General features: G+C 44.8%; 1 protein-coding gene across 1 annotated transcript; it reads left to right on the top strand.

The window, feature by feature from the left end:
• On the top strand, positions 15260-23160 carry LOC8080393 (subtilisin-like protease SBT3.10). The gene is made up of 13 exons (XM_002451897.2): positions 15260-15376; positions 15667-15849; positions 16196-16243; positions 16486-16580; positions 16684-16781; positions 17173-17334; positions 17410-17440; positions 17828-18233; positions 21576-21643; positions 21764-22030; positions 22120-22237; positions 22340-22511; positions 22610-23160. The coding sequence occupies exons 1-13, from the start codon at positions 15260-15262 to the stop codon at positions 23158-23160; spliced, it is 2316 nt and encodes a 771-aa protein (XP_002451942.2).

Here is a 27643-nt window from a genome sequence, read left to right on the forward strand (position 1 = left end):
TTGTGCGGCCATGGCTTGTGGAGCTCTTCTTTGTAATTCAATAAATAGAAGCTAAATGCATCAGAAAACGCTGCCGTTTTTCAGCAGCACAAAATCTTGTGTCCAGTGTTCACGTGAGCCTCCTCTGTTTTCCACCTCTGCGCTCGTGAGCTCGCTGTCGGTGTTCACCGCCGTGCGGTGTCTGACATCTCTCTCTCGCGCGCACGATTGTACCAAGTACGTATTTCATTAATAAGCAGAAAGAGTTTTGTTACAATGACACGGTTATGGTAACCAAGGTTACCAAGAGCCGTTTCCGAACATCAGCAAGAGTTTTTGAAAGTGATTACAAGCATTTGTTTGTGCAACACCAAAGCAAAGCTAGCAGCGACTGCAGATGTCTATATCCTGCAAGGCACCAGGTCTTGATCTCCTCCTGAATGAGTACCACCACCTGTGTCGCAGATTATTGGTGTGAGACAAGATCTTGGATTGTCCCCTCTTGCCCAAAGTCTAACCATCTCTGACTATCTGTCTCTAGTTCAAGCTTTGTCACCGCTTTCTCATTGGCAAATAGCATTTTATCTCGGCAAGCTAAAGTCTCCATCATCAAGGCGTCCAACCCATATGGGTACACAACGGAAGAATGGTTGTGCATGTCATTATATATGTTCGCATTGTTAGTTTTTCTGATGAAGAGGATGAGATGATTTGGCAGTTTACTGCCAAAAGATACTTATTCTTCACGAGTAAAATGCATGTATAGTCCATTCACTTGTGCGAGTGTGTCGATTTGGTCTATCAGCTTTGAAAGTGCATTTTTGGGTTTAAAACCTTAATTAGTAGTACATAAAAAGTTCATATTACCCATCCATTTTATATTTATATTTGTAGAAAATCCCATGTATTTATTTTTCTTTCACAACCTTATCCTTCACGTGCAAAATATAGGCCAGTATGATCGCCAAGGGTAAACGACCAGCAGCGGCGTGCCGAGGCAGAACACCGTGGCGTTGGAGGTCACCGCCATCTAAATTGACGACGACTATGGCTGCAGTGGCGGCATCATGCTTGCCGACACGCTGCAGGCCACGCGCGTCAGGGTGTCGTGCAAGCAGACCACGTTCCCGCCGGGTGCATGAACCTAAAATCAGCAGAAATCAACACATAAGCCAGCAAAGAGGATTAGAGGCATTATATGAAATCAATACATTATGGTTAGTGAATAGACAATAGAGGATTAGAGGAACTGTATATACTTATACGCGTCTTGATGGCTTTGAGCAATAGCCATGATGAAACCGATCGAGCTCGGTGACAAGCCAAGCTAGCGTGAACCATGTGTACATGCGGCACGTGAATGGTCATCGTCTTCCACGTGTCGATGCAGCTGGACCTGTCCGAGCAAGAACGCTCCTGCATGCTCAGTTGCTCACCCGCCAGTCGTTGAGGTCGAGCACGACCTCGCTGCATCATGACTACCTCAGCCCTCAACATGCTCCCGATGAGCGCACGCGTCCAGCCTTCCGTCGCGGGCCATTAGGTCCACCATGCAGCCATTGGGCGCAACCTTCGACTAGTTCGTCGACAAAGCCGGCGGCAACATCACCTTCTCCACCGACCCCAACGTCTGCGACAACAACGGCAGCGCATTGGGATTCAACACATGTTTGACCAGGGCGAGCAGTTGCTCCGGAAGGTCATGCTCTTGCCAACTTCACCGGCGTCACGTGATGCGTGCAGTTCCAGTTCAACGCCGATGGGAATGGCGCTGGAAGGCAGCGTGCCAAAGAGGCAGAGGATGGTGGAAGGCTGAAAGAGGTGATGGATAGTATGGGGTATACCCTTACGGCTAGGTTTAGGTCGAAAGGATTGGCCCATTAAAAAATGATTCGTGGCTTGGTTGATCTGTTTGGAGTTTCGCATAAGGAAGGTAGACGTGGAGTTTAAGCAAGATCCTTGTCGATTAGAATAGAGATTGACATCTGACTGTTTATGGCAATTATAACCAACTAGGATTAGTTTTTAGATTTGTAACCTTGCCTCCCGGACTGTATATAAGGGCAGGTAGAGGACCTCTCTCAACTCAACTCATCTTATATCATCAATATAATCAGACATAGGACGTAGGTATGATGCCCTCACGTGGTCGAACCCCAAAATCCTTGTTTGTGTCTTGCATCACTATTTAGTTCGTAGCTTGTGCACGTGTCCGCCGATAATCTACTACCTTGGGCATAATCCTAGATAGTCTGTCGACCATATTTCGTCAACAGTGGCGTGCTAGATAGGGGGTGTGTACAGCTCCCCAAGCAAACCAGATGGTCATCATCTCCGACTTCGCGGCCGTGGCAGACAGTCTAACGTTCACCGTCGGCCAGATCACCTAGACCACCAGCCTCAATAACTTCACCACCACGACCACGGAGGAGGCGCAAATCCAATCTGCGTGGATTGCTTCTCCACCAATATCGGCTACGTCTCCGACCACTCCAGCAACGTCCCCGACTACGTCGACAAGCGTCACCGGTTTCCCTGCTACAAAGGGAGGCAGATCAACGACACCGACCTGCTCAGGGCTATCGACTGAGTTGGTCTCAAGCTTTCTAAAACTTCGACTCTGGTGGATTTGGTGCCAAATAAATCTACCGGACAGGCATCCGTTGATCGTCATAGATCTATTCGACTCACTGAGGTTATTCAACTCGAATGGCTGAATACAGATCCAATGATCACCACTGCTCCGAGAGGACGGATTGTTCGAATCAAGGCTGTTCTCACAACTGACCACCCCTCGATGTTTCCATACGGACTACAAAGTTTGGCCTCCACGTGCACACGTTACACCCAGCAACTCTTTGTGGGTTCCGCGTCAACAGATCAGGCTTCAGATTTGTGCACCTTGGAGGTGCTCCAAGCACGACACTTTGTCAATATGGTTTCCATCCATACTCTTCCAGAGGATGACGCTTCAAGTACATGGTCCAGTACCAGATCTGTCCCAACCAAGGTTTTACACCCCGAGGACGATGGTCACGGCTTGGATTTCACTCCATATCCTCCGAGCTTAATGTCAACAATGATGGACCAGCGACTGATGGTGAGACCGACGACCAAAGGCAACAGTGCGAGCAGCATAATGATGATTGGGCTCAGAGTCGGGCACACGAAGAGGAAGAACATCAAAGAGGGCTACACCCCTAAAACCTCAACAACACCTTCAACATGGTGGGGAACCAACAAGTATTCAAGACCCCAAGCGCCAATGTGGCTGTCGCTATGGCAAACTTAGAGCAAATCCTAGACATGCTAGAGTATCAGGATGTCTGGTCTAACATACGAGCACACCTGATAGCTGCCATAGGACAAATAATTGAGTTGGCAAAGCGAGCCCAGGTAGTTACACATACGTCTGCTATATCTAGTCGCAGCCATCGCAGCCGCATCTCTCAAAATCACGGCAGCTCTCGTTGCAATGATCCGCTTTCGATCGATGCTCGAGAAGGGAATAACAATGGCGTTGGTTGTCGTGCCCTAAATAATCAAGGTGCTAATCGTAACGCCCATGGTTGGGGCCTTCACCGAGGTGGCCGAGCTCACAGACCCGACTACGACTACAACCAATATGTTAATCAAGATCCAGATTATGATCTTCGTCGCAACCTCCCACCATGAGACATCCACAATCACATCAATAATCACATCAATGATTGGGTGGCCCATGAAAATGTCAGACACATTGAGTACGACACTGCGCACGGTCCTCCTAGCTTGAAGCAGTTTACCGCACATCTTCGGCAAGTCATATGGCCTCGAAATTTCAAACTTGAGAAACTCAAAAAATATGACAGCAAGGAGAACCCTAAAAATTAGACCATGCTCTATGAAATAGCTATCCGATCAGCTACAGGCGACGAACACGTCATGGCAAATTATTTCTTAGTCGTCCTTGACTAAGCTGGGCACCAGTGGCTGCTCGGCTTGCTAGAAGACCAGTTCGACACTTGGGAGGACCTACACTAGGCTTTCATTGACAATTTCATAGCCACCTGTGAGCAGCCTAGAAACAAGTATGATCTTGAAAGGATTCATGATCGCAAGGACGAACCGTTCCACGATTATATCTGACGCTTCTCGGATATGTGCCTTAACATCCCAAAAATCTCCCATAACGAGGCAATCTCTGCTTTCGTCAAAGGTCTCCGTTACCATGAGGCACTCAGAAGCAAGTTACTCTGAAAATGGCCGACCATGGTTGTTGAGCTTCTCGCCACTGCTAAAAAGTATGCAGATGCCGACGACACTAAGAAGCTAATAAGGGAAGATGTGGGAGGAACTTTGTGACTCGACCACCCCCCATATTGTGACGACAACCACGAGAACTGTGGGAGAATCGACAACCGTGACCGTCGTTGTAATGACAATCAAGATCACCGAGAAAATTGGGACCGGCGTCGAGATCGTCGTGATGACTTCAAGGGCAAGCAGCCTCGTGAAAACAACTAGGAAGTCAATACAGTCAAGAGGCCTACTGGTCACCGCGACTACCAAGAGGACTACAATAAAGCCTTGAAGGATCCATGCTAGCTTCATCCTAGGTCCAACCACACCATGGAGAACTGCCACGTTCTAAAGAATATTTACACTCAGCAGATTATTCAGGATGACACCACAAAGGTCGTAGGCGCCCTCAACAGGCATAACCACGAGGATGACGATGATGATGATGAACAGGACCGGGATCCTTGTTATCAGTACGTCAACCCCACTGACGTTGTCCACTCCATCTTCGACAACAAGGTGTCTATCAAATTCAAGCGAGAATGCAAGCTGCTCAAGAGGGCATGTTTGAACGTCGATAGCGCTGGAGACTTCGTCTCCAATCCCAAGCTCCCTGCCTAGTCTCACAGTGAAATTTCCATCAATATAAAAGACCGATGGTCTACAATCCCTGAGCTAGGACATTTTCCCCTCATCCTCGACCCTTGAATCAATAGTGTTTGGTTCAAAAGGGTGCTCGTGGATGGCGGTTGCTCCATCAACATCTTATTTTGTAGTAGCCTTCCTGCTATCAAGTTGACTCAAGCTAATCTAAAGCCTTATGAGGTATAGTTCTAGGGCGTCCTCCCAGGCCAAAGCTCTGTATCTCTCTGCCAGATCACAGTTCCCATTCAGTTTGGTTCACCCGACCACTTCCACACCTATTTTGTCAACTTCATGGTCGTAGATTTTGAAGGGACATACCATGCCATCCTCGGCCGGCCATCGCTTACCAAAATCATGGTAGTACCGCACTATTTTTATCTAGTGCTCAAGATGCCTACTAAAAAATGTGTCCTTACCCTCAACGACAATGTTTACACTGCTTATACTTGTGAGGAAGAAAGTTTTAGGGTAACTGAAGCTATTGATCTCTTGGTTCAGATGGCGGAGACTGCAATCCAGGAAGGCCAGACCCCTCCTAATTAGCTCGAGATTCCTAAACTACAAGCTCCATGAAAGAATCTCAAGTTTAAAGAACACAAGGAGGTCCAATTGGTCCACAATGATCCTAGACACATGATTCTCATTGAGGCCAATTTGGATCCCAAATAGGAAGACACGGTCATCAAGTTCTTGAGAGACAACGTAAGTCTTTTCGCATGGAAACCTGTGGACATGCCTGGTGTACCTCGCTACCTGATCGAGCACTCCTTGAATGTCACGAAGAGCAATAGGCCCATCAAACAGAAGCTATGATGGTTTGCTCGCTACAAGAAGGAGGCTATTAGGATAGAAGTTATGCAGCTTTTAGCAGTCGAGTTTATCAAAGAAGTGTATCACCTAGAGTGGCTCGCCAATCTGGTGCTTGTAAGAAAAAATAATAATGAATGGAGAATGTGTGTTGATTACACTGATCTTAACAAACACTGTCCTAAAGACCCTTTTGGTCTACCTCGTATTGATGAGGTGGTCGACTCTATGGCTAGATGCAAGTTGTTCTCCTTCCTTGACTGTTACTTTGGTTATCACCAGATCGCTCTCAACAAGGAGGACCAGATCAAAACTTCTTTCATCACTCCTTTTGGTGCATATTGCTACACAACCATGTCTTTCGGACTAAAAATGCAAGAGCCACTTACCAGCGTGCCATCCAACATTGCCTTCGCAATGAAATACAAGACGACCTCGATGAAGACTATGTAGACGACATGGTCATGAAAACCAAAGTAGCCAACTCCCCTGATCAACAATCTCGAACAAACCTTCTGAGCCCTTAATTAGTACCAGTGGAAATTCAACCCGAAAAAATGCATCTTCAGCATTCCTTCTGGTATTTTACTTGGCAATGTCGTCAACCATGACGGCATACGCCCCAACTCATCTAAAGTAAAAGCTGTTCTAGACATGTAGCCCCCAAAGAACATAAAAGATGTATAGAAGCTCACCGGTTGCATGGTGGCCCTCAGCCGTTTCATATCCGGCTAGGGGAAAGGGCCTCCCCTTTTTCAAATTGTTGAAAGCATCTGACAAATTCATTTGCACCGAGGAGGCTGATGCTGCATTTACGCAGTTAAGGGTTTTTCTAACATCCCCTCTGGTTCTCACTGCTCCTCAACCAAATGAAGCTCTCTTCCTCTACATCACAGCAACCGATCATGTCATGTTGACGGCCCTCATGGTCGAGTATGAGGAGCGTGACAATGCTTACAAGGTTCAACAACCAGTCTACTTCATAAGCAAAGTACTTAACAAGTCCAAGGCTAGATACCCTCAAATAAAAAAATTGATTTATGCTATCCTAATTATCTCACAAAAATTGAGGCATTATTTTGATGGGCACCATGTGGTCGGGACGACAAACTTCCCATTGGGGGATGTCCTGCACAAGAAAGATGCCAATGGCTGAATCATAAAATGGGCAATGGAATTATGCCCCTTCTCATTGGACTTTTAGAGCCGAACCACCATCAAGTCCCAAGCGCTCGTCAATTTTATTGCAGAGTGGACTGATCTAAATGCACCACCCACCCATAAAACCGTTGAGTACTGGCAAATGTATTTTGATGGCTCACTTAACATCAAAGGTGTCGGGGCTGGAATTTTCTTCATGTCCCCGAACAAGGACAAACTTCTCTACGTCCTTAGGCTCCATTTTCCTGCATCCAACAACGTTGCCGAATATGAAGCTTGCCTACATGGCATGCGACTAGCAGTCGAGCTGGGCATAAAGCGTATATACGTGTACAACAATTCGGCGTTATTCATAAACTAGCTCAACAAAGATTGGGACACGACCCATGAAAAGATGGATGCATACTGTAAAGAAATCTAGAAGTTAGGTGGAAAACTCTATGACATCAAATATATACATGTGGTCTAGGATCAAAATCAATCAGTAGATACGCTGTCGAAGTTGGGGTCGTCCATAGCCGAAGTCCCACATGGTGTTTTTGTGCAAGACCTCATCAAGCCGAGTATTTGAGAGAAAGAAAATAGCATGGCCGAAAAGTCTCCAAACCAACAACTAGTGGCCTTAGCTACCCAAGAATCCCTCCTGACCACATCTGTTTCTAATTGGCAAGCACCTTTCATCAGGTATTTATCCAGTGGCACTGGCTATTCAGATAAAATAGAAAATGAGTGTCTCCTATGTTGTAGCAAGCACTACCTACTCGTCGATGGGACACTCATGCACAAGAATGCAAAAGAGGAAATACTCATAAAGTGTATCTCTCAAGATGATGGCATCAAGCTTCTTGATGAAATACATGGTGGCACATGTGGCAACAATGCAGCCTCTCGAACACTGGTCGAGAAAGCTTTTTGAGCAGGTTTTTATTGGCCATTAGGTGTAGCCAATGCTGAGAAACTAGTCTAGCACTATGAGGGTTGTCAATTTGTTGCTTTGCGTATCCATGTACTAGCTCACAAAATACAGACCATACCAGCTTCATGTCCTTTTGCGTGCTAGGGACTGGATATGATAGGACCTTTCAAACCTGCCCTGGGCAATTTCAAGTGTGTCTTTGTCTTGATCAACAAGTTCTCCAAATGCATTGAATATATGACCATAACAAAAGCTTCTTCAGAAAAGGTGATGGAATTCCTCGACTAGATCATACACGCTACGGCATCCCAAATAGCATCATCACAGACTTGGGGACTCAGTTCACCAACACTACCTTCTGAGACTTCTGTGATGATAGGGCATAATTGTGAAGTATGTGCCAGTCACACATGATTCTCGATGCATTGAAGAAAAGATTACACAGAGAAAACGATAAAGCCCCAGGAAGGTGCATTAAGGAACTACCAGCAGTGCTCTAGGGTTTGAGAACACAGCCTAGTCGCAACATGGGTGTATCACCATACATTTTGATATATGGGGCCGAGGCCATACTCCTAGCCAACATCAACTTTAGATCACCAAAAGTTGAACACTTTGATCAGCATAGTGCAGATGAATCCAAGGAACTCGAAATCAACTGCATAGAGGAGCAGTGACTTGATTCCTATTTATGAACAACTAGGTATCTTGATCTCTTGCACCGATACTATATTCATAATGTCAGAGAATGCTTCTTTGTGGTTGGTGATCTGGTTTTGAAGTGGAAGACAAGTCAAGACGGTATGCACAAGTTGTCAATGCCATGGGAACACCCTTTCATCGTAACAGAAGTTACGCGACCAACTTCATATAGACTCACGTACCTAGATGGCAAAAAGCTGCCAAACTCTTGGCATATTGATAAACTCCAGCATTTCTCCCCCTAAGAACGAAAGGTATGTAACTTGATTTTTCATATCTACTTTTTGGTTAATAATAGTTGCTTCTTCGGTCATGCCCATGACCTTTGTCCACAATTTTTGTTTATCACATTGCTATATAGATAGGTTATATTCCATTTTTCATGGTCAAAGTCAAAGACCTCAGAGTTGGCCTGGCCTAAGTATGCACAGGTGTCACACCTCATACCCCGAGAACTTGGCTCATCATGATCTCTCACATACAACTAAAGTAGAGTGGTCAAATACTCTCACTTAGTTATGTTTCAACAAAGAATCATTCAAGATGACAGCGCTTATATCATGATTAATTGTTAAACTTTATTACAAACTTTACCACCGATTGACAAAGTTTACAATAAAAGTACTTCCGATCAACTACAGTCTATCACTACAGGCTAGTTGGTGGTCACTGCTCGGGCTGCCCAGTGGCTTCATGCCCCACCTCAGCAATCTATACCCCTAGCCCTGTTGATGAAGTTTGGACCACCAATGTCTGGCTAGTCATGGCCGCAGGCGCCGACCATCCTTCTCCAGTCAACGAGGCCCCAGGCCACAGCAAAGACGGTCTTTCCACACCTGGTTGGTTTATCAAAGCCGATGACTCACACAAGTTAATGTCTCCAATCACCATTGCTAATAGACCCAAGATACTAATGCAAAGATTATCTATCTCCTGTGGACCATCTTTTTTAGGGCAGCCCCTCTCTAACCAGAAAGGTTTACCAGCAGATAATGAGCACGCACCATGCTTACCACATGGGCGCCCGTGTACTCCCTTCACAAACTGTTGAAGCCAGCCCAAAGCGTGTTGACATTTTTCTATCAAGCCAAGCGCTTGCGCATGGGGTTTGTTGTCTGGCAGCTTAGAGCTGATAAGCTCTAGCACTAGTCCGATTCCGCTTGCAACTTGGGTACATCTTCTCTTCTAGAGCTCCCACTCTTTTATCAGGTCTTCAAGATGTTTCTTTGTGTTTACGTTTAGTTCTGCATAAATACATAAAAACATCAATTACGGACTACTAGTATCCTAATAGCTCTCGACAAGCTAACGATACTTACTAGTCAACTCTAGGTTCCTAGTTTTGAGCTCTTAGGCCATCTTTCTAGAGTTTTCCTCCATCTGAGCGTGGTCCTAGGCCAGTTGGTCTCTCTCTCTGTGTATCTAGGCCACCTCTTATACCCAAGCTAAAAGGAAAAAATGCTCACAATGCATGTTATGAAATTGCTAGGTGCTCTGAAATCTATGATCTCGTCTCTTACCTGATTGTTCTTTTTCTTTCTTGATCAATTGCTGTGAAATTTCGAGATGTTGTTCGCTCTACATAGCTTTCTCTCTCTCTCAACTCTTTCTAGCTCTGAGTGTAGTCGGTCTACTTCGGCCATCAATGCCTTATTGTCGGCCACTATCCCCTCAATCTAGTTGAAGCATCGTTTTCGGTACTTCATTGTCTTCATGACATCCTACACAAAGAACCCACTTAGGACATGTTTTTTCCATTCACCTGACTACTGATATATACATGATCATTTTAGTTTTGTAGGACTCACCTTAACTTCACTGACAAGGCATTTGGTTGTGTGCTCCACCCTCTCTGCCTTCTCGACCTTGGCAATCTCCTCGTGGCTAGCCCAATGGTCTCCACGATGATGCCACACATAAATGTGTTGATGGCTGTCTTGAGGACAACCCTCAATCTCTTCAACTTCGTCATCAGACTCTGCTGAAGGGTTGTTGGTGTTGGCACCACTAGTTCCCATGGTCGAGGGTGCCATTAGGCCTTTTCCTCAATCGGTGACTTCCGGTGTTGCTGATGCTTAAGTGGATGGAGCTGCTGGGGAATCATCAATCGATGCTCCTATGTGTTCGGTTGATGGAAGATCTTTCGGTGGTAGCTCGGACCTATGCTAATCTACCTCTACTCTGCTTGCTGGTGCACTAGTCTCTCTCCAAGCTGGTTCTCGAGTGACTTGCTCAACAGTTTCCGGTGCTTCCGCACTGCCTACCTAGTCCAGATTCACGTCGAACGTGGTGCTGTCACATTACACAACATTAAAAATAAGCAGTGTATTTCTAACATAGGAGTTCGTTCTCAAGCTACTTATAGATCAGAAGCCTAGTAAGAAGTCAAAAACAAACAGCGCCTGGCAGGCTGGCACATCCCGGAGCCATGTTTGCTCGTGACTGCTTGAGGGCTGTCTGTTCAGCGACCCTAGTCGAGGTCACGGTCATGGTCGGCGACATCAGGGGTGGCGCTCCTGACGGCGCCGCATCTTTGGGGCATCTCTATGATCGAGGGACCAGGTTAGGCTTCCCGCTGTCCTCATCTTCGTCACCATCTATCAACTGTAGCACTCAATGATGCTTTGGTGTCGGATCTTCTGTTGGTGACCCGGCAATGGTTGGTGACCCACCCGTCTGATGTGTGGTGCCTCCTTTTCTCTTTGACATCCCAGTTACATCTGGTCTTTGACCTGTTGCTCGGTCCTTTGGACCGAGAATGGGTGCTCTCTACTCATCGTCGTCATCATTGCTGCTGGAATGTCCCTAGCATCGAGCTACAATCTGCATTGATGGATCTACACCTCTTGGCTGATCCATACCAGGTGCTAAGGAGATGCAAATTGCAGATCTTTCAAGATCACCAACCTAAAGAACATGCATTATGCATTAGTCATTTTAGCTATTACTATCAAATGGAAGTGTCTCGGTACAGATGGTTACCTTTGGTGGTGGTCAGGTGAGCTTGTAAGTGTGCTTGATGTTGCTGGTTGGTGTGTAGCTCATGTTTGACAAATTGAAGAGCTCATTGATTCGATTGTGGACTTCTATCCTCTCAAGTCTCTCCTTCTTTATTTTGGTCACGTTGGCACTGCCTTGGTACTCATACCCGACATGGTACCTTCTCTGGCACGGTTGCACTCTCCTGCTGATGAAGCTTTCGACCACCGCTGGTCCATTAAGACGGTCCCATTGGATTAAGTTCATCAGCTCTTCGATTTTCCCATCAAACTTTGGTCTGTCGGTCTAGCTTACTCTTTTCTCTAGTTGGTATCCGATATCACAGATGGTGGCTGTATTGGGCCCTTCACGGATATAAAACCACCTCCTGTACCATTCTGATAAAGAGGTGTTCTAGGGATAGTTAAGATAATGAGCTTTCATTCCATCTCGAAGATTGAGGTATACTCCACCTACAATCTTGGATCCCCATGGGCACCTTTCTTCCTCAGATAGAAGATATAGCAGAAAAGATTGAAGTGTGGTTCTACTCCCGCAAAAGCTTCACAAAGATGGATAAAATTAGAAATAAGGAGGATAGAGTTGGGTGCAAGTTGTAGATCCCAATCTCATAATACAAAAGCAGACCTTCAAGGAATGGATGAACAGGGACCCCAAACCCTTTCTTAAAGAAATTCTCGAACACAATAATCTCCCCAGGCCTTGGGTCAGGAAACCTTTCTCCTTCAGGTGCTCTCCATCCTCCAAGCTCTTGGTTGTGGAGTACTCCCATGTCGATGAGTTCATTGATGGATTGTGTGGTGGATTTGGATTTCCACTACTCCTTGGCCATCATCTCCATTTTCTTCTTCGCGTCGCCTTTGGCCATTTGGGCTAGTTTTGGTGGATTTTGGATCTCACTCGGATGTTTGAAGGTTTGAGGAAGACGGCGGTTCTTCAGATGTGAAATGGCAACTGACTTGGTGAAGAATGGATGTTGTTTTTCATGTCGCTATTTATTATGCAGACGCTGCCTTCTCCTCTCCCTAAAAATCTAGGGGGGCGTGCGCCATTAACGCCTAAGGCACCGTTTTAGTTTCCCATATTGTTCCGCTAAATCTACAGGATGTTTTCCTTCATTGGTTGTGGTGAAGGTGGGCCCAATTTGGTTTGGTTCATGTGTTGTAAAGCCTATTTCGTCTCTGTGGGCTCGCCTTTTCATGTATGATAGTACATTTGTTTTCCAATGTCACTAACGTGCCAGTGTAGTCTGACAAGGTTAAAAACAGATGGAATAGTGCTTGAAGTTGGAATACTGTGACGTCACCGACACGTTGTTAAGATAAAGAATTATGACAAGTAGTGTTGCATAGGAGAAAGGAGAGACCGGTGCTCGAGGACTACTCCGACTACCGAGCACGTTCATTTTTCTTAACCATGCCCGAGGACTGGTCGATCACTCCTTATGCTGTGCTCGAGGACTCGTTGACAATTTCTGATGCTGTGCTCGGGGACTGCTTCGACTACCGAGCATGTTCATTTTTCTTAACCATGCCTGGGGACTGGTGGATCACTCCTTATGCTGTGCTCTGGGACGTTGACCATTCCTGATGCTGTGCTCAGGGTCTGCTTGACCACAGAGCACATTTAATTTGTTAACCATGCTCGGGGACTGATCGATCATTCCTGACACTGTGCTCAAGGACTACTCCGATCACTCCTTATGATGTGCTCAGGGGCAATTTTAGTTTTTTAGACCTTGGTACAAGGCTCATACTTCGTCTTCCAGCAAGCTCGAGGTCTCGATGCACCCGGTGATGCATCTTAGTATCAGAACTTCTACATAGACTTTTTAGACCCTGGCACCACGTGCCTACATCACCTACTGCTAGGCTCGGGGACTAAGTGGGCACACTTCACCTTATGGTGAATATGCTTACTTTTTTCAAACCCTACATTTTTCAAAAAAGTAAAGTGGGCACACTTCATCAGAAAAGAAATCTTTTTTCTTAAGAGCACCATGCATTATTCTGACAACCCACTTCTTTGGTGTTAATGTTGGTCAACTGTCTTCTGAGCTGGCTAAAATACCGTTGCAACTGTTCGGGGGAATTTCCCTGCTGGTTGAAGATGTCAAGCCTCACTGGTCGAAGAAGCTCAAGATGGCGTGTCATCTCATAATATATGGAGCTCGAGGACTAGCTGTGGGGGTATAAACCCTTATACCCTTACGACTAGGTTTGGGCCGAAAGAATTAGCCCATTAGAAGATGATTCGTGGCTTGGTTAATTTGTTCGGAGTTCCACATAACGAAGGTAGACGTGGAGTTCAAGCAAGATCCTGGTCGGTTAGAATAGGGATTGACATTTGACTGTTTATGGCAATTGTAATCGACTAGGATTTGTTTCCAGATTTGTAACCTTGCCTCTTGGACTATATAAGGGCAGGCAGGGGACCCCCAATTCAATTCATCTTATATCGTCAATACAATCAGACGCAGGAAGTAGGTATTATGCCCTCACGACGGCTGAACCTGGATAAAATCCTTGTTTGTCTCCTGTGTCACCATCTAGTTCGTAGCTTGCGTACATGTCTGCCGATAATCTACTATCTTAGTTATACCCTAGGTAGATTGCCGACCATATTTTGTCGACAAACAGCGAACGCCCTGATCCGATCCCTTCACACGCGAAGGATAATCCTATGGAAGAAAAATAAATACATGAGGTTTTCTACAAATAGAAACATAAAACAAAGGGATATGGGATCTTTATGCACTACCGATCAAGGTTTTAGATTAAGGGCATGTTTAGATGCAAATTTTTTTTGGATTTTGACACTGTAGCACTTTCGTTTTTATTTGACAAACATTGTCCAATCATGGAGTAACTAGGCTTAAAAGATTCGTCTCGCGATTTACAGGCAAACTGTGTAATTAGTTTTTATTTTTATCTATATTTAATACTACATATATGTACCGCAAGATTCGATGTGATGGGGAATCTTGTAAAGTTTTGGGTTTTTGGGTGTATCTAAACAAGGCCTAAAAACATGCATTTTCAAAGCTGATAGACCAAATCGACACAAACCTGATAAGTTAATGAACTATCCATTCATTTTACTCTATTCTTCACAATCTTTTTATGAAGTTATTTATTTCAGAGGCATCAAACCGTTTCATGTTTCTACTGTTTGGAGCATTAAGATACCTCCTAAGGTAGCTAAGAATAATAGAGTCCAGAGATAACCTAGCTAAGAAAAGAAAAGAAAAGTAGAAGATGAGACCTGTGCTGAAAAAGAAACTAGTCAGCATTTGTTTTTTTGATTGTGTTGTTGCTAAACGGTGCTGGGTTCTAATTTCTGAGATTACAGAAGTTTCAGTAGGTGAAAATATGGTTAATACCTTAATATAGGAAAGTTTTGGCTAAGTACTAAAAGAAATGTTTTTTTAAAACATTGTTAGAGCATCTCCAACGGTTTTGCATTTGGGGTTTGTATTCTTGTAATTTGCCAAAAATCACAAAAATAAGGTATCCAACGGTTCCGCATTTGTAGTTTACATTTTGGGTAACTTGGCAAATAAGAGGACAAACTTGGCATAATTGCTAAGCCGCGGACGGCTTGGCAAAAGCCCGATCGTACGCGTCTCCCAGTCCCACGCGTGATCCAGACTTTTCTTCGCGCCATATATGCTCCACCGATCACGACAGAAACCCCCCGACCCTCAACGCATCGCCGTCCGCAGCCGATCGAATTTGCGAGGGACTCCATCGCGAGCACCGGTCCTCCATGTGCCACCGTCTGCTGCCGATCGCGACCGACTCCATCGTGCAGAAACTCCCTCCCACGCGCCGCCGTCCACTGCCGATCGCGAGCAACACCATCGCGCAGAAACTCCCTCCACCCGTGTGACCGCGCGGGAAGGAACCGCGACCGTGCACCACACGGAAAAAATTCGCATCCGGATCCATTTTGGATAAATGCCAAGTCAATTATGTAAAACCCGAGATGACCTATTTTTAGACTTTGCATTTTTGTTTTGGGAGTTTGCAAACAACAACAAATGACAAGTCAATTATGCAAAACCATTAGAGATGCTCTTATACCTCTGCTGTTCACTGATCGATTTGGAAACTCAGAAATGAGATTTATTTTCAAAGAACTGATTGAAAAAGTATGGAGATACTTTTCTACAGAATTCATGGACTCCTACAGATAAGTGGGAGCTGCTGAATGGCTTTTCGAGGAAAGTCTGCGCTGAAGATGCCCAGATATCCCAGGGACGACGGTGCCTAAAGCTTTCCAGGGAGGCGTGGATGCTGGCTGTCCGGGTGGAGAAACCTACGCTGCTAGATCTATCTGTTGTGAAGAGGGCCGCGGTAATGTCTTGGTGGGGGCCGCTGAATGAGACCGTACAATAGGCTCGGTTAGCTCGGCCGTTTTTGCTGTCGTTGGTTCAGGCATCAGACATTTTGTTCACGTTTGCTGTCGTTGCTGTAACAGATGTTTGGTCTTTTGATATTACTATAATTGATTGAAAGCTAGGCCGGGGCGTCCTGTCCTTGGAACTCTAAAAAAAAATGTTTGCATTATGTTAGCGGCATGCACCTGCTGCTTATGCATAAATAGCGGGCTACACGGTATAATCACTGGAAAATAGTCAAGCATCCCCTTCCAATATCAAAGATGAACCGAGGATCAGTTTCGGCATCAACTCTGTTACAGCTGCTCCTAGTGCTATGGCTGCCGCTTCCAGCTGTTGCCTCCAGCAAGGTAACAACATATTCAAGCTGCAGCATCAGCAATAATTCATCAACATGTCTAATAATTATATATATATATATATATTGTTTGTTTTCGATCATACATGTATTTCCAATTTGTTTTCTGATGATTAATTCATGAAGCTTATTAAGATATATATACTGTTCGTTTCCATGCATGCATGTCTAATAATGAATAACCTTGGTACCATTTTATCCCTTTATTCTTCACACATCGTATATGCATGTAAGGTCTATATTGTATACATGGGTGAGAAGAAACACGATGATCATCGCTCCATGGTCACCGCATCACACCACGACGTGCTTGCATCTGTTCTTGGAAGGTACTAGCTAGCTTTAATTTAGCTTGTGGTGATCATTCGAGTTGTAATTTACCAATTTGCAGGTTATGAACAGTTATAACTTATTCATAATGGAATGTAACAGTAAGGAGGCGGCCTTGAAGTCCATAGTATACAGCTACAAGCACGGCTTCTCTGGATTCGCAGCGATGCTCACCGAAGCCCAAGCTGAAGAACTCTCAAGTACTCCCTCCGTTCCAAATTATAAGTCATTCTAAGAATCTTGGAGAGTCAAAGCATTTTCAAGTTTGACCAAAAATATAGAGAGAAATATAAAGATTTATGTCATAAAATAAGTACACTATGAAAATATAACTAACAAAAAATCTAACGATACTTGGTTGGTACCAAAATTGTTATTATTTTGCTATATAAATCTGGTCAAACTTGAAAAACTTTGACTCTCCAAGATTCTTGGAATGACTTATAATTTGGGACGGAGGGAGTAATAACCATGCATCCCTACTAAACCTGTACTGATTGAAATATACAAGTTGTTAGGCAAACATATATGCGCATCGCACATATAGATATGCATGCATACTAATTAATTAAGGATCTTATTGTAATCTAGGCTTGGATGGAGTCGTCTTCGTGAAGCCTGACGCTTTGTACGAGATGCAGACGACCCGGAGCTGGGACGTCGTTCTTGGTGCTATCAGCGATCAATCATCAGCTACCCTCCAGCAGAAAGCCAAATTCGGCCAAGATATCATCGTCGGCGTGGTCGATTCAGGTTTAGTTTAATTAATTTGCAATCACATTTCATTTCATTTCATTTCATTTCATTTGCAATCACGTAACTTTGCCCGCATCTGGCCTGAATCACAAAGCTTCAAAAAATTCATATAATAGCTAGCTTTTTTCAGATAAAGTCTTAAAAAGACAAAAAAAATTATCAAATTATAAAGTATATCTTGAAGAGGTCTAAATTTTGTAGTCGATAGATTTTTTATTTGCAATCATTTATATCATATGCCAATTCAATTTAAAGTTCTCACATTTATTAAAATTTAAATTTTAAAATTTTGAAATAAATTTTTAAATGGACCAAAATCAAAGTTACATGTCTTGAAAAGATCTAAGCAATAACTACTTTTTCATCTGAAGTAATCTATGGTCCCAAAATTTAGTTTAAAGTCCTCACGTTTTGAAATTCAAACTTTTCAAATGTTTTCGAATAGAGGAAAGAGAAAAATTAAAGTACGTATGTAGCGATCGTAATCGAGTACGTATGATATATACGGCCCCGTGTTCCGCAACGTGAGCTACTACGGCAGCGGGCTCGCCGCCGGGGTGGCGCGCGGCGGCGCGCCCCGCGCCCGGCTGGCCGTCTACAAGGCGTGCTGGGGCGCGACGGTCTGGTGCGGCGGCGCCGCGCTCCTGGCGGCCATAGACGACGCCACCAACGACGGCGTCGACGTGCTGTCGCTCTCGCTGGGGGGGTTCCAGGAGTTCGCCGGCACGCTGCACGCCGTGGCGAGGGGCGTCCCGGTGGTGTTCGCGGGCATGAACCGCGGCCCCGCGCCGCAGACGGTGCGGAACACGGCGCCGTGGCTCATCACGGTGGCCGCTAGCATGATCGACCGGTCGTTCCCGACAAAGGTGGTCCTCGGGAACAACGAAGAGCTGGTGGTAAGTAGTAATACGCGTCCACAATTTACAATAGAGTAGTATAGCTAGGAATCTAGGATGCAACTTCCATTTTTTATTTTTTTTGACAACAGATGCATGCAACTTCCATTTGGTTTACAGCTGCAATATATATATATATAACGCATGCATTAACGCGTTGACTAATTCTATACCGAGTTAAATATACAGCCGGCCCTTAAACTTGTGCCTCAATGCCATCTAGGTTTTGCCCCCCTGAACTTATTATAAGTCCTAGATCCGTATATTTTCATATAGTTGATAAAATCTTATAAAAAAATACCTTACCACTGCTACTCACCACCATGTCTTCGTTGCTGAACCCGCCACCGCCCATGGGCGCGCTGCCACTGCAGGCGCTCAACGTGTTGAGCAACAACCTAGTGTGGCAGTTCTCGTTGGTGATGTGAGCCCACATGCCAAGCCACATGTCGCTCAATGCGAACAACAACAGCTTACTGGTCCTTACATATTGGACATCCCAACTTCCTATGAAAACAATACGAACAACAACAACAACAACAACGACGACGACGACGACGACGATGAAAACTTGCCACCATTCTTCAACCAGAAGAACCTCACACGGTCCTTGCATACTGGATATCCCAACTTCTCATGAACACACCAACCACTGAATATCCCATACGCTAGGAAGTCATGCATGGAGTACTGATACCAAACATGCATTGTGAAGTTTGTCTTCCTAGCTCGGTCGTACGTCAGTACCCCTTCGTCCCAAGCTTTGATCAAATCATCAATCAATGGCTCCATCCGCACACCCATACGTTTCCCCGGGTGTTCAGGAATTACCAACGACAAGAAGATCACGCGTCGTTGCAAGATGACGCCAGGGGGGAGATTGAGTGGGACAACAAACACGGGCCAACAAGTGTACGAGGCAGCCAATAGTTCGTAGGGATTGAAGCCATCTGTTGCAAGCGCAACATGTACATTACGAGCCTCTGCAGCTTTCTCCCGATGAATACCATCGAAATGGGTCCATGCTTCACCATCGGATGAATGTACCATCTTGTTAGGATTATATCGACGACCATTTTTGTGCCACGTCATCTGCTTTGCGGTCCCCTCGGTCATGTATAGCCGTTGAAGCCGCGGTAAGAACGGAAGGTACCGTAGGATCTTAGCGGGGATGTCCAGCTGCCGAGTGCTACCATCACCGGACTCTACCTCCAGGAACCCAGAGGAGCCACACTCTGGACAATACTTTGCATTCTCATATTGTTTCCTAAATAGGATGCAGCCTTTCGGACAAGCATGTATCTTCTCATATGGCATCTTTAGTGCACGAAGAAGTTCGTGTGAGTCGTACATGCTCTTCGGCAGAACGTGACCCACAGGAAGCAGTGTGTCAATAATTGTCAGCAAGTCATCAAAGTGTTGTTGACTCATGCTACACCTGGACTTGAAGTCCATCACACGACCAATGGCATCGAGCTGTGAGACTGATGTATGGCCGTGGAGGGGTTTCTGAGCCGAGTCCAGCATGTTGTAATATGCCTTGGCGGTAGGCTCGTGATCCTCCTCCGTAACTCCTCCAACAAAGTTTCCGTGACCAAAGTCATCTAACATGTCTGCTACCCCACCATCATCATCAAAACCCTCGACACGTGGTCTCACAACCTCCTCCCTGGTGTGGTCACCTTCACCGTGGTAGGTCCATCGGGTATAGCCCTGCATAAACCCAAACTTGCAAAGATGCTTCCCCATGACCTCCTTCATACGCTTCCGTGTGTTTGCACAGTTCCCGCATGGACACCAGGTCATACGGGCGTCTTTAGCTCCGGCGAACGCTTGCTCTAAGTAAGCCTCAGTCTTCTCAATCCATTCCAAGGAGATGTCTCTCTGACTTGGGCGGTCGGTGTACATCCACTGACGGTCATCCATCCTCTAACATATCATGCAGTAATATTGTAAGAACGGAATGCATCTACACGATAGCCCTACTAACTAATAGGTGCGGATAGGTCCTAATCCCACCCGAGGAGACGTAGATGGGGTTAGTTTCCATGTCAACTCCGATCTGAGATGAAATTTCGGCAGCACCTCCCCGCTGTTCTCCAAATACACGTCCCGACTGGGAGGTTGTGTACCCGGAGAACAACAGGAAGGTGATGCCGAAACTCTATCTCAGATCGACCCAGAAACTAACCCCATCTACGCATCTTCAGGCTGTCCAAATAACGTGGACAATTCGAAATAGATACGGTCGTCTCCAACCTGTGTGCTTGGGCTGGGCACACGGCAAACCTGACCTTTGCCGTGTGTTGCTCACGGTAAACAGACGGGCACACGGCAAAGGCTAGCTCTCCGGTAGTGTTTCATGGGACGACCCCATCATTCTGCATGACCACTCTGGCGCTTCCATCCTTGACCTCTCCATGAACGAGCACGACAAAGGCATCCTACTAGGTTCGCCAACTGCTCGTAGCCCGCATGCCCTTGTCCTTGGCCCTCTTCCTCCCCAATGCTTGCGAGCGCTGCCCTAACGTCGAAGATCCGCTACCGCCTATAGCATCTCCATCTCTAGTGGACACCGTCATGAGGGAGACGGCCGACCGTGGATGCCGCCACACGCAATGGAGATGAATTAGCCGCACTGACTAGGAGCGTAGGGTGTTTTTTTATAAAACTAGGAGAATACCCAGCGCGTTGCTGCGGGAATTTCAGATAATTTTTTAAAAAATAGACTATTTATATTTATAGTTATATGAATGAAATTATCTTAAATTATTTTTTTGAATGATTTGACACATCAGTATGAACAGTTAAATGCATGTTAGTAGATAAAGAGATGACTATCATAATTACATGTGCTAGTTGGCTATAATTGCAAGTTTTAGTGGATTGTTGATGTGGATAACTTGCATGTTGAGAGAAATCTCTAGTGGGGTTTAGCTTTATAAGAGTACTAGGAGGATTCCCCGCGCGTTGCTGCGGGTATGAAGAAGGACTATAAATATGTTAAGAGTGTTAATCACTAAGAATCAGGAGATGTATATGTATGATGTTGGTAATGTAGCAGTGTATATTAATAAATGATGTGGTTTTGCTAATGCGAATAGCTTGAATGAAGACATAATGACATGTGTTAGTGGATGCTGATGTGGACACTTTGCATGACAAGAGAAATAGCTAGTGGGGTTTATCTTTATAAGAGATATAGATAAGATAAGATTTATTCCTCAGCAACAGCAAGTTCAGCGGAGACATATTTCAAATTTCAAAGTTTTTTTTTGACCTAAGTGGCACATACATGTTTATGGCCGCTAGTGTATTTAACTCTTCTATAATTAAGCACAGGGGCAGTCTCGTTACGTGGATGCAATGACGAACACAAGTGAGTTCATCAATCTTGTTCCTGGGTTTAGGTAATTGATGATAGAGCATATGATGGAATTATTGCAACTGCTTTTTCCTCAATATCCCTGCTCTCGCATTCTGAAACTGAAAAAAAAAACTATATAAATGGGCGGCGCATGCATGCACAGATGCGACAATGCGTCGCTTGCGTCCGTGAACGCCACCGGCAAGGTGGTGCTGTGCTACGCACCGGAGGACGTGAACATCAATCCTCCAAGGCAAGGCTTCCTCAATGCTATCAGCAACGTGAAAGAAGTCGGCGCCAGGGGGCTCATCTTCGCGGGCTACTCTTCCAATGTGCTTGACAGAGCAGACAACTGCAACGGCATCATGCCCTGCGTGCTTGTCGACTTCGAGATCGCAAACCGGATCGCCTTTTATATGATCAACACAAGGTGAGAGCGGCCATTAGTTATCAATGCATGGCAAACAAAGCTTGAATGTATGACTCCCGACGTCGAACGTGCCATGGCATGGCATGCAGGACGCCGGTGGTGAGAATTTCGCCGGCGACGACCGTGGTCGGCGACTGGGTGCTGTCACCGAGGATCGCCTCCTTCTCGTCGAGGGGACCGAGCGTTGAGTATCCTGCCATACTCAAGGTGAAAACATGTCCATATGTCAGCAGAATTGGTGAATATTTATGTAACAGGCTGCTGTTTTGACGACGACTGAATAATGCTTTGGTTTTCAACCAACGACAGCCTGACATCGCCGCACCCGGTGTGAGCATCTTGGCTGCAGTGCGAGACTCGTACGATTTCATGTCCGGGACATCCATGGCCTGCCCACACGTCTCAGCCGTGGTCGCGCTGCTCAAGTCGGTTCACCCCGACTGGTCGCCGGCCATGATCAAGTCTGCCATTGTCACCACAGGCACGCTGTCATTGCCATTGCCATTGCCATGATCAAGTCTGCCATTGCTATGATCAAGTTGATCTAACTCTTTGCTTTCCATGCCGTCCATTGATCAGCGTCGACGACGGATCGCTTCGGCATGCCGATCGTAGCCGAGGGACTCCCCAGGAAGCCGGCAGACCCGTTCGACATGGGCGGCGGCCACATCGACCCCGACAGAGCTGCCGACCCTGGCTTGGTGTACGACGTAGACCCAGCCGAGTACACCAGATTCTTCCGCTGCACGCTCGATGCCAAGGACGACTGCTCGTCCTACATGGGGCGGCTGTACCAGCTCAACCTGCCCTCCATCGCCGTGCCGAACCTCGCGGGCTCCGTCACGGTGTCGCGCACGGTCACCAATGTCGGGCCGGCTGAGGCGACGTACCGAGTGGCCGTCGAAGCTCCCGCCGGGGTGGACGTGTCCGTCGACCCGGCGGTCATGACCTTCGCCGTGGATGGTAGCAGGAACGCAACCTTCGTGGTGACGTTCACGGCGAGGCAGATGGTGGAAGGCGTCTACACGTTTGGGAGCCTAGCATGGTCGGATGACGGCGGGGGTCATTCGGTTCGGATTCCAATCGCTGTTCGCTCTGTGATCCAAGATTATGTCGCAGATGTATCCTAAACATTCATATATCAACTGCTATGTTGTTTGCTAATAAAGGCTTTATGGATGCCCACGGCATATATAGTAGTAGTAGGAGGAGGAGGTTGACCGTTTGACATCTAGTGTCCCGATGATAAAATAAATTTAAGAAAATGATGATTGTTTTTTTATCTATACCTATTGTTGACGCTGGAAGTGATCCAAATCATACACTAAAAAAAGTATTGAACTCCTAGCATTGGTACACGAAAGGGCTTTAGCCCCCGGGCCGTAAAGGCTTTAGTGCCGGCTACTACTAGTACATGGGCACACTATACAAGCGGTTGGTAACATATTTCTACAGGCGTTTTCCAGCACCGCCTGCGCTGGGGGCCAGTAGAAATCGTCTATTTCCACATGCGGCTGCTTGAGAGCCGCCAGTAGAAACCATTTACACAGGTGGTTCTCTTAGGGAACCGTCTGTGTAAATGCACATTTACACAGGCGGTTCCCTAAGAGAGCCGCCTATGGAAACCTATTAAAATATGTATTATTTATTTATTTATTGTTATTATTTAAATATATTGATATTGGTTGGTCTTCAATCATAGCAACATGCAATTTAAATACTTCATCTCATACATACATTTGTATACATCAAAGTTTGGTGCTCAAAGACATAAAGTTAATTACAAGAGTATATCCATCATCACACATCATATATATATCAAAGTTTGTTTCTGTCCTCTCATAACCCTCTTTAGTAAGTTTGAGCTTACTAATCTCTGTTAGCACTCGGAACTATAGCCTGGATAATTGGCTTTTATCATCATGATATTTGCCTTCACGTGGAATGACATGCTTCATAATGAACGAGCAGATGTCCTCAACTATATTGTCTAAAGCACGTTCGTCCATGCGCTCCGCCGTTCTTTGCTTATATACCTGCAAAGAAAGTTTATAAACATTATATATTTTATGACTTCCAACTTTAATAGACTATTACTTATATTACCTTGTCAGGGTTCCTTGCATATCGTCCGTTCTCTCTCATGTTCTCGCACACGCAGTAGCCACAGAGGACAGATAAGGGTGGTTGCTTCATGCACGGTATAGCAGGAGAGTGGTTATTTAATTATAGTTGCAACTGTGGTCCTATGTGTATGATTTGTATTCATAATAGTAAATTTTTATACGTACCGGCCAATTTTATGTATAACCTCCAATAGTTGCCCTGATCTCTTGGACTCACACTTTCCATGATTTATCTTATAGAACCTGTATGCCCTATGATCTCAAATAGAATCACCATGTTATTGTCAAGCTCTCACTATGCTTAAGTATGCATGCATAGCTTGACTTACAGCTCTAGCAATTTGATGAATGGAGCATAGCTTTCTTCGGGTAATCTGTGGAGTCTAGTACGAACACCCTTCCCTCCTTGGGATAAATGATAAAGCATATGTAGTGGTTCCTACTCAAATTAAATCCATAATGCATTTATGCATTGGAATACTTTAGATAGATATTTGTAAACTCACACTTACCCAAAGTGGTACGGGGCCACCACCGCTTTCATGTCTTGAAACTTTATTAGTGAATATCCAATGTAGAAGGCCTATTTGGCTTCAAAATCAAGTTTCAACTTTCAGAGTTTCTCATCCCGTTCTGCACCTTACAAACCCTGTGTTGACGGTCCTTAAGTACTAAAATTAATAATCAAATAAACATGAAAAAGGATCAATATGAAACAAACATCTAGAATTAGGGTTTTATCTGACAGAATTCCACGAGTTTTGGTGTTTATCTATTTCTGCAGGGGTTTATCAGAAAATAGGGAGAGAAGGCCCACATGTCATGTTTACAACGAGATAATTACGTGCCGCGCAATTTTACTCCATCTAGAAGGATCCAGAAGCCACGGGAACGAACGAGACGCGATTCGGGCTTGGGGGCTGGGCGGCCGCCCACCCCCCTTGGGCGCCCGCCCAGGTGGAGAGTCCAATCAGGACTCTGCTTCGGGACAATCCTCCACCAACCTAAAGGATCAATCTAAACCATACAATCTATGTCGGTTTGATCCAATGGCTCACGTTCACTTGAGGGGACTATAAAACCAGACCCCCTGGCCCCTGGAGGAAGGAGGAGAAATCATTATTCAGAGGTAGCCATCAAAGTTAGGGTTTAGAGCTTCTCTCCCACAGAGAATTAGAATTAGCTACTCCCTAATCCTTCAAGTTTAGAGGTTGATTAGATAGCAATTAGAGAAGTAGAGCACTACGCTCTGGATTCGGATCTTCGGTAATAAAGATTGGTATTATTCATATCTTTCTTTAATTCTATTGTTCTAATTGCATTATGTCTCTAATTATTATGTTCTTAGTTTGCTCTAGTTCTATATTTGATATAGTTCTAATTGATAATGAGTTTATGTATAAGTTTGCAAAGCGCTTAGCTCTTGACGCGAGGGAGTTAGGTGATAGATCACATGTGAGCGTGGTGCTTAGATGTTATTTATCTGCAAATGTATCCTATTGGGCGAGTCGTGTGGTAGTTCGCGATAGTGACAGCTTCGTTGATTCTTATATAGTCCACCCTCCGTTGATAGGACAGGCAGAACCTGTATTGTGGAGTAAGTCATGCGATGTTCTGATTTACTTTATCAATGTTCCTTATACATGAATGAAGAGTCTTTTATGCTATATATGATCTTGTAGATAACTAGAGTAGATTATGACTTAGTAGTTAGTAGATAACTTAGAATCCATTCTCTAGCTAATCCGACATCACCTACATATATGAGGAGTAGTCTATTTTCTAATCGCTGTGCTCTTTATCCCATGAACTTATACTTTATTATCAATTATCTTTATGGTTTACCCCCTGCTAAAGTAAGTGACTGTGTGACGAGTTTCTCATTAGTAATCATGTTCTTGCAAGTTTATCTCTAGTCTATGCCTTGATAGATTTTGCCCCCTTTGATTTAATTCCATATTCTTAAGATCCCCTAAGCAAAATTATAAATAACGATACCTGGAATACTTATCCTGATGAAATGCTACAATGAGGTGTTTTATCTGTGCGCTTGCGGATAGAATAGATTATTTTCTAGAGAGCCTTTACATTTATAAATACCTTTGTACACTCTGGCGCCATGCTAGGGATGACAACCTAGTATCTAAGTGGTGTTAGCTAGTGTCAACAAGCATTTCTGGCGCCGTTGCCGGGGATCATTATAGAAGTCATACGAGTCTCAGGAATAAGTCATAAAAGGGAACAAAAGGGTAATATTAAGGAAAGCCAGAAAATCAATCAAGGTTATTCATATAAAATATTAGACTAGACTATAGAGAAATAATTGCATAAAACAGCTACTAAGTGAGGAATCATAACAAGGCACCGCTGCTTTGGCAGGTTCACCCTGTTGTTTTTCTATGTTTATATTTTTATACAGGGTATAACAGGATTGACTTTGGGTACATTCAACTCTTCATCATCAGAACCAAAGCAATCAAGAGAAGAAGAAGCTAGCTACCAATTGCTGAAGCTATGGCACAAAAGACCTTGCAAGAATTCTCTGCTCCAAGTCTTGACAACATTCCAACTGGTCCAAGATTTGCAGTAGAAGAAGGAATACCTGAGTTTGAGCTCAAGTCAAGCCTTATCAATTTGGTACAAGCTACACAATTTAGTGGAAAGACACATGAAGATGCCAGTGCACACTTGCAGAATTTCTTAGAGATTGGAAGCACAATCCACATCAACGGAGTTGACAAAGACGTCATACTGCTTTGCCTTTTTCCATACTCACTAGAAGGAAAAGCGAGGAAGTGGTTCTACACTCATCAAGATAACATCAACAACTGGACGAACTTGTCAGATGCCTTTCTATCAAAGTTTTTCCCTATAGGCAAAACAACTGCCTTAAGAGGAAATATTGTCAGTTTCCAACAGCAGAAGACAGAAGCCATTTCAGAAGCATGGGAGCGTTTTCAAGGATACATATCAGATTGTCCTCACCATGGAATGGCCACATGGTTACTTATGCAGACCTTCTACCATGGATTAACCCAGAAGGCTCGTGAGTGCCTAGGTGCATCTGCTAAAGGATCATTCTTGGAGCTTACAACTGGAAAAGCAGAGATACTTTTGGATAAGATAGCAGAAAACCAAAGCTGGTTCCAAGATAAAGCTCAACATTGTCATCAAACTGAAGAAGTACCAGAAGAAATAAATGCATTATCAACTAAGATGGAAAATTTGCTCCATTGGATTGACCAGAGGGCCAAGTTCAAAGAAGATCAAAGGGCCATTGAGACAGCATACAAATATCAACCAACTTCGAGTCAACCCAATAGCAAAGGTATGAATTCAGGTAATACTGTCAAACAACTTTCATTAAAAGAGATAATTGCTCAACAAACCAAAATTAATGATGAAGTTAAACAAAGGCTAGATACAAATGAATCATCTCTAAAAGATATACACAATAAAATGGATTTTCTACTAACTGCCTTTGATG

This window comes from Sorghum bicolor, chromosome 4 (genome assembly GCF_000003195.3).
Source record: "Sorghum bicolor cultivar BTx623 chromosome 4, Sorghum_bicolor_NCBIv3, whole genome shotgun sequence".
NCBI classification, from domain to species: Eukaryota; Viridiplantae; Streptophyta; class Magnoliopsida; order Poales; family Poaceae; genus Sorghum; species Sorghum bicolor.

What these genes read in the sequence shown, in the direction of transcription:
- LOC8080393 (XM_002451897.2), top strand. Translation starts at nt 15,260, where the DNA reads ATGTGCCACCGTCTGCTGCCGATCGCGACCGACTCCATCGTGCAGAAA. An exon ending in CTGTTGTGAAGAGGGCCGCG is followed by an intron (nt 15,850 to 16,195) that starts GTAATGTCTTGG and finishes ACTCTGTTACAG; the next exon opens with CTGCTCCTAGTGCTATGGCT. An exon ending in AATCTTGTTCCTGGGTTTAG is followed by an intron (nt 21,644 to 21,763) that starts GTAATTGATGAT and finishes ATGCATGCACAG; the next exon opens with ATGCGACAATGCGTCGCTTG.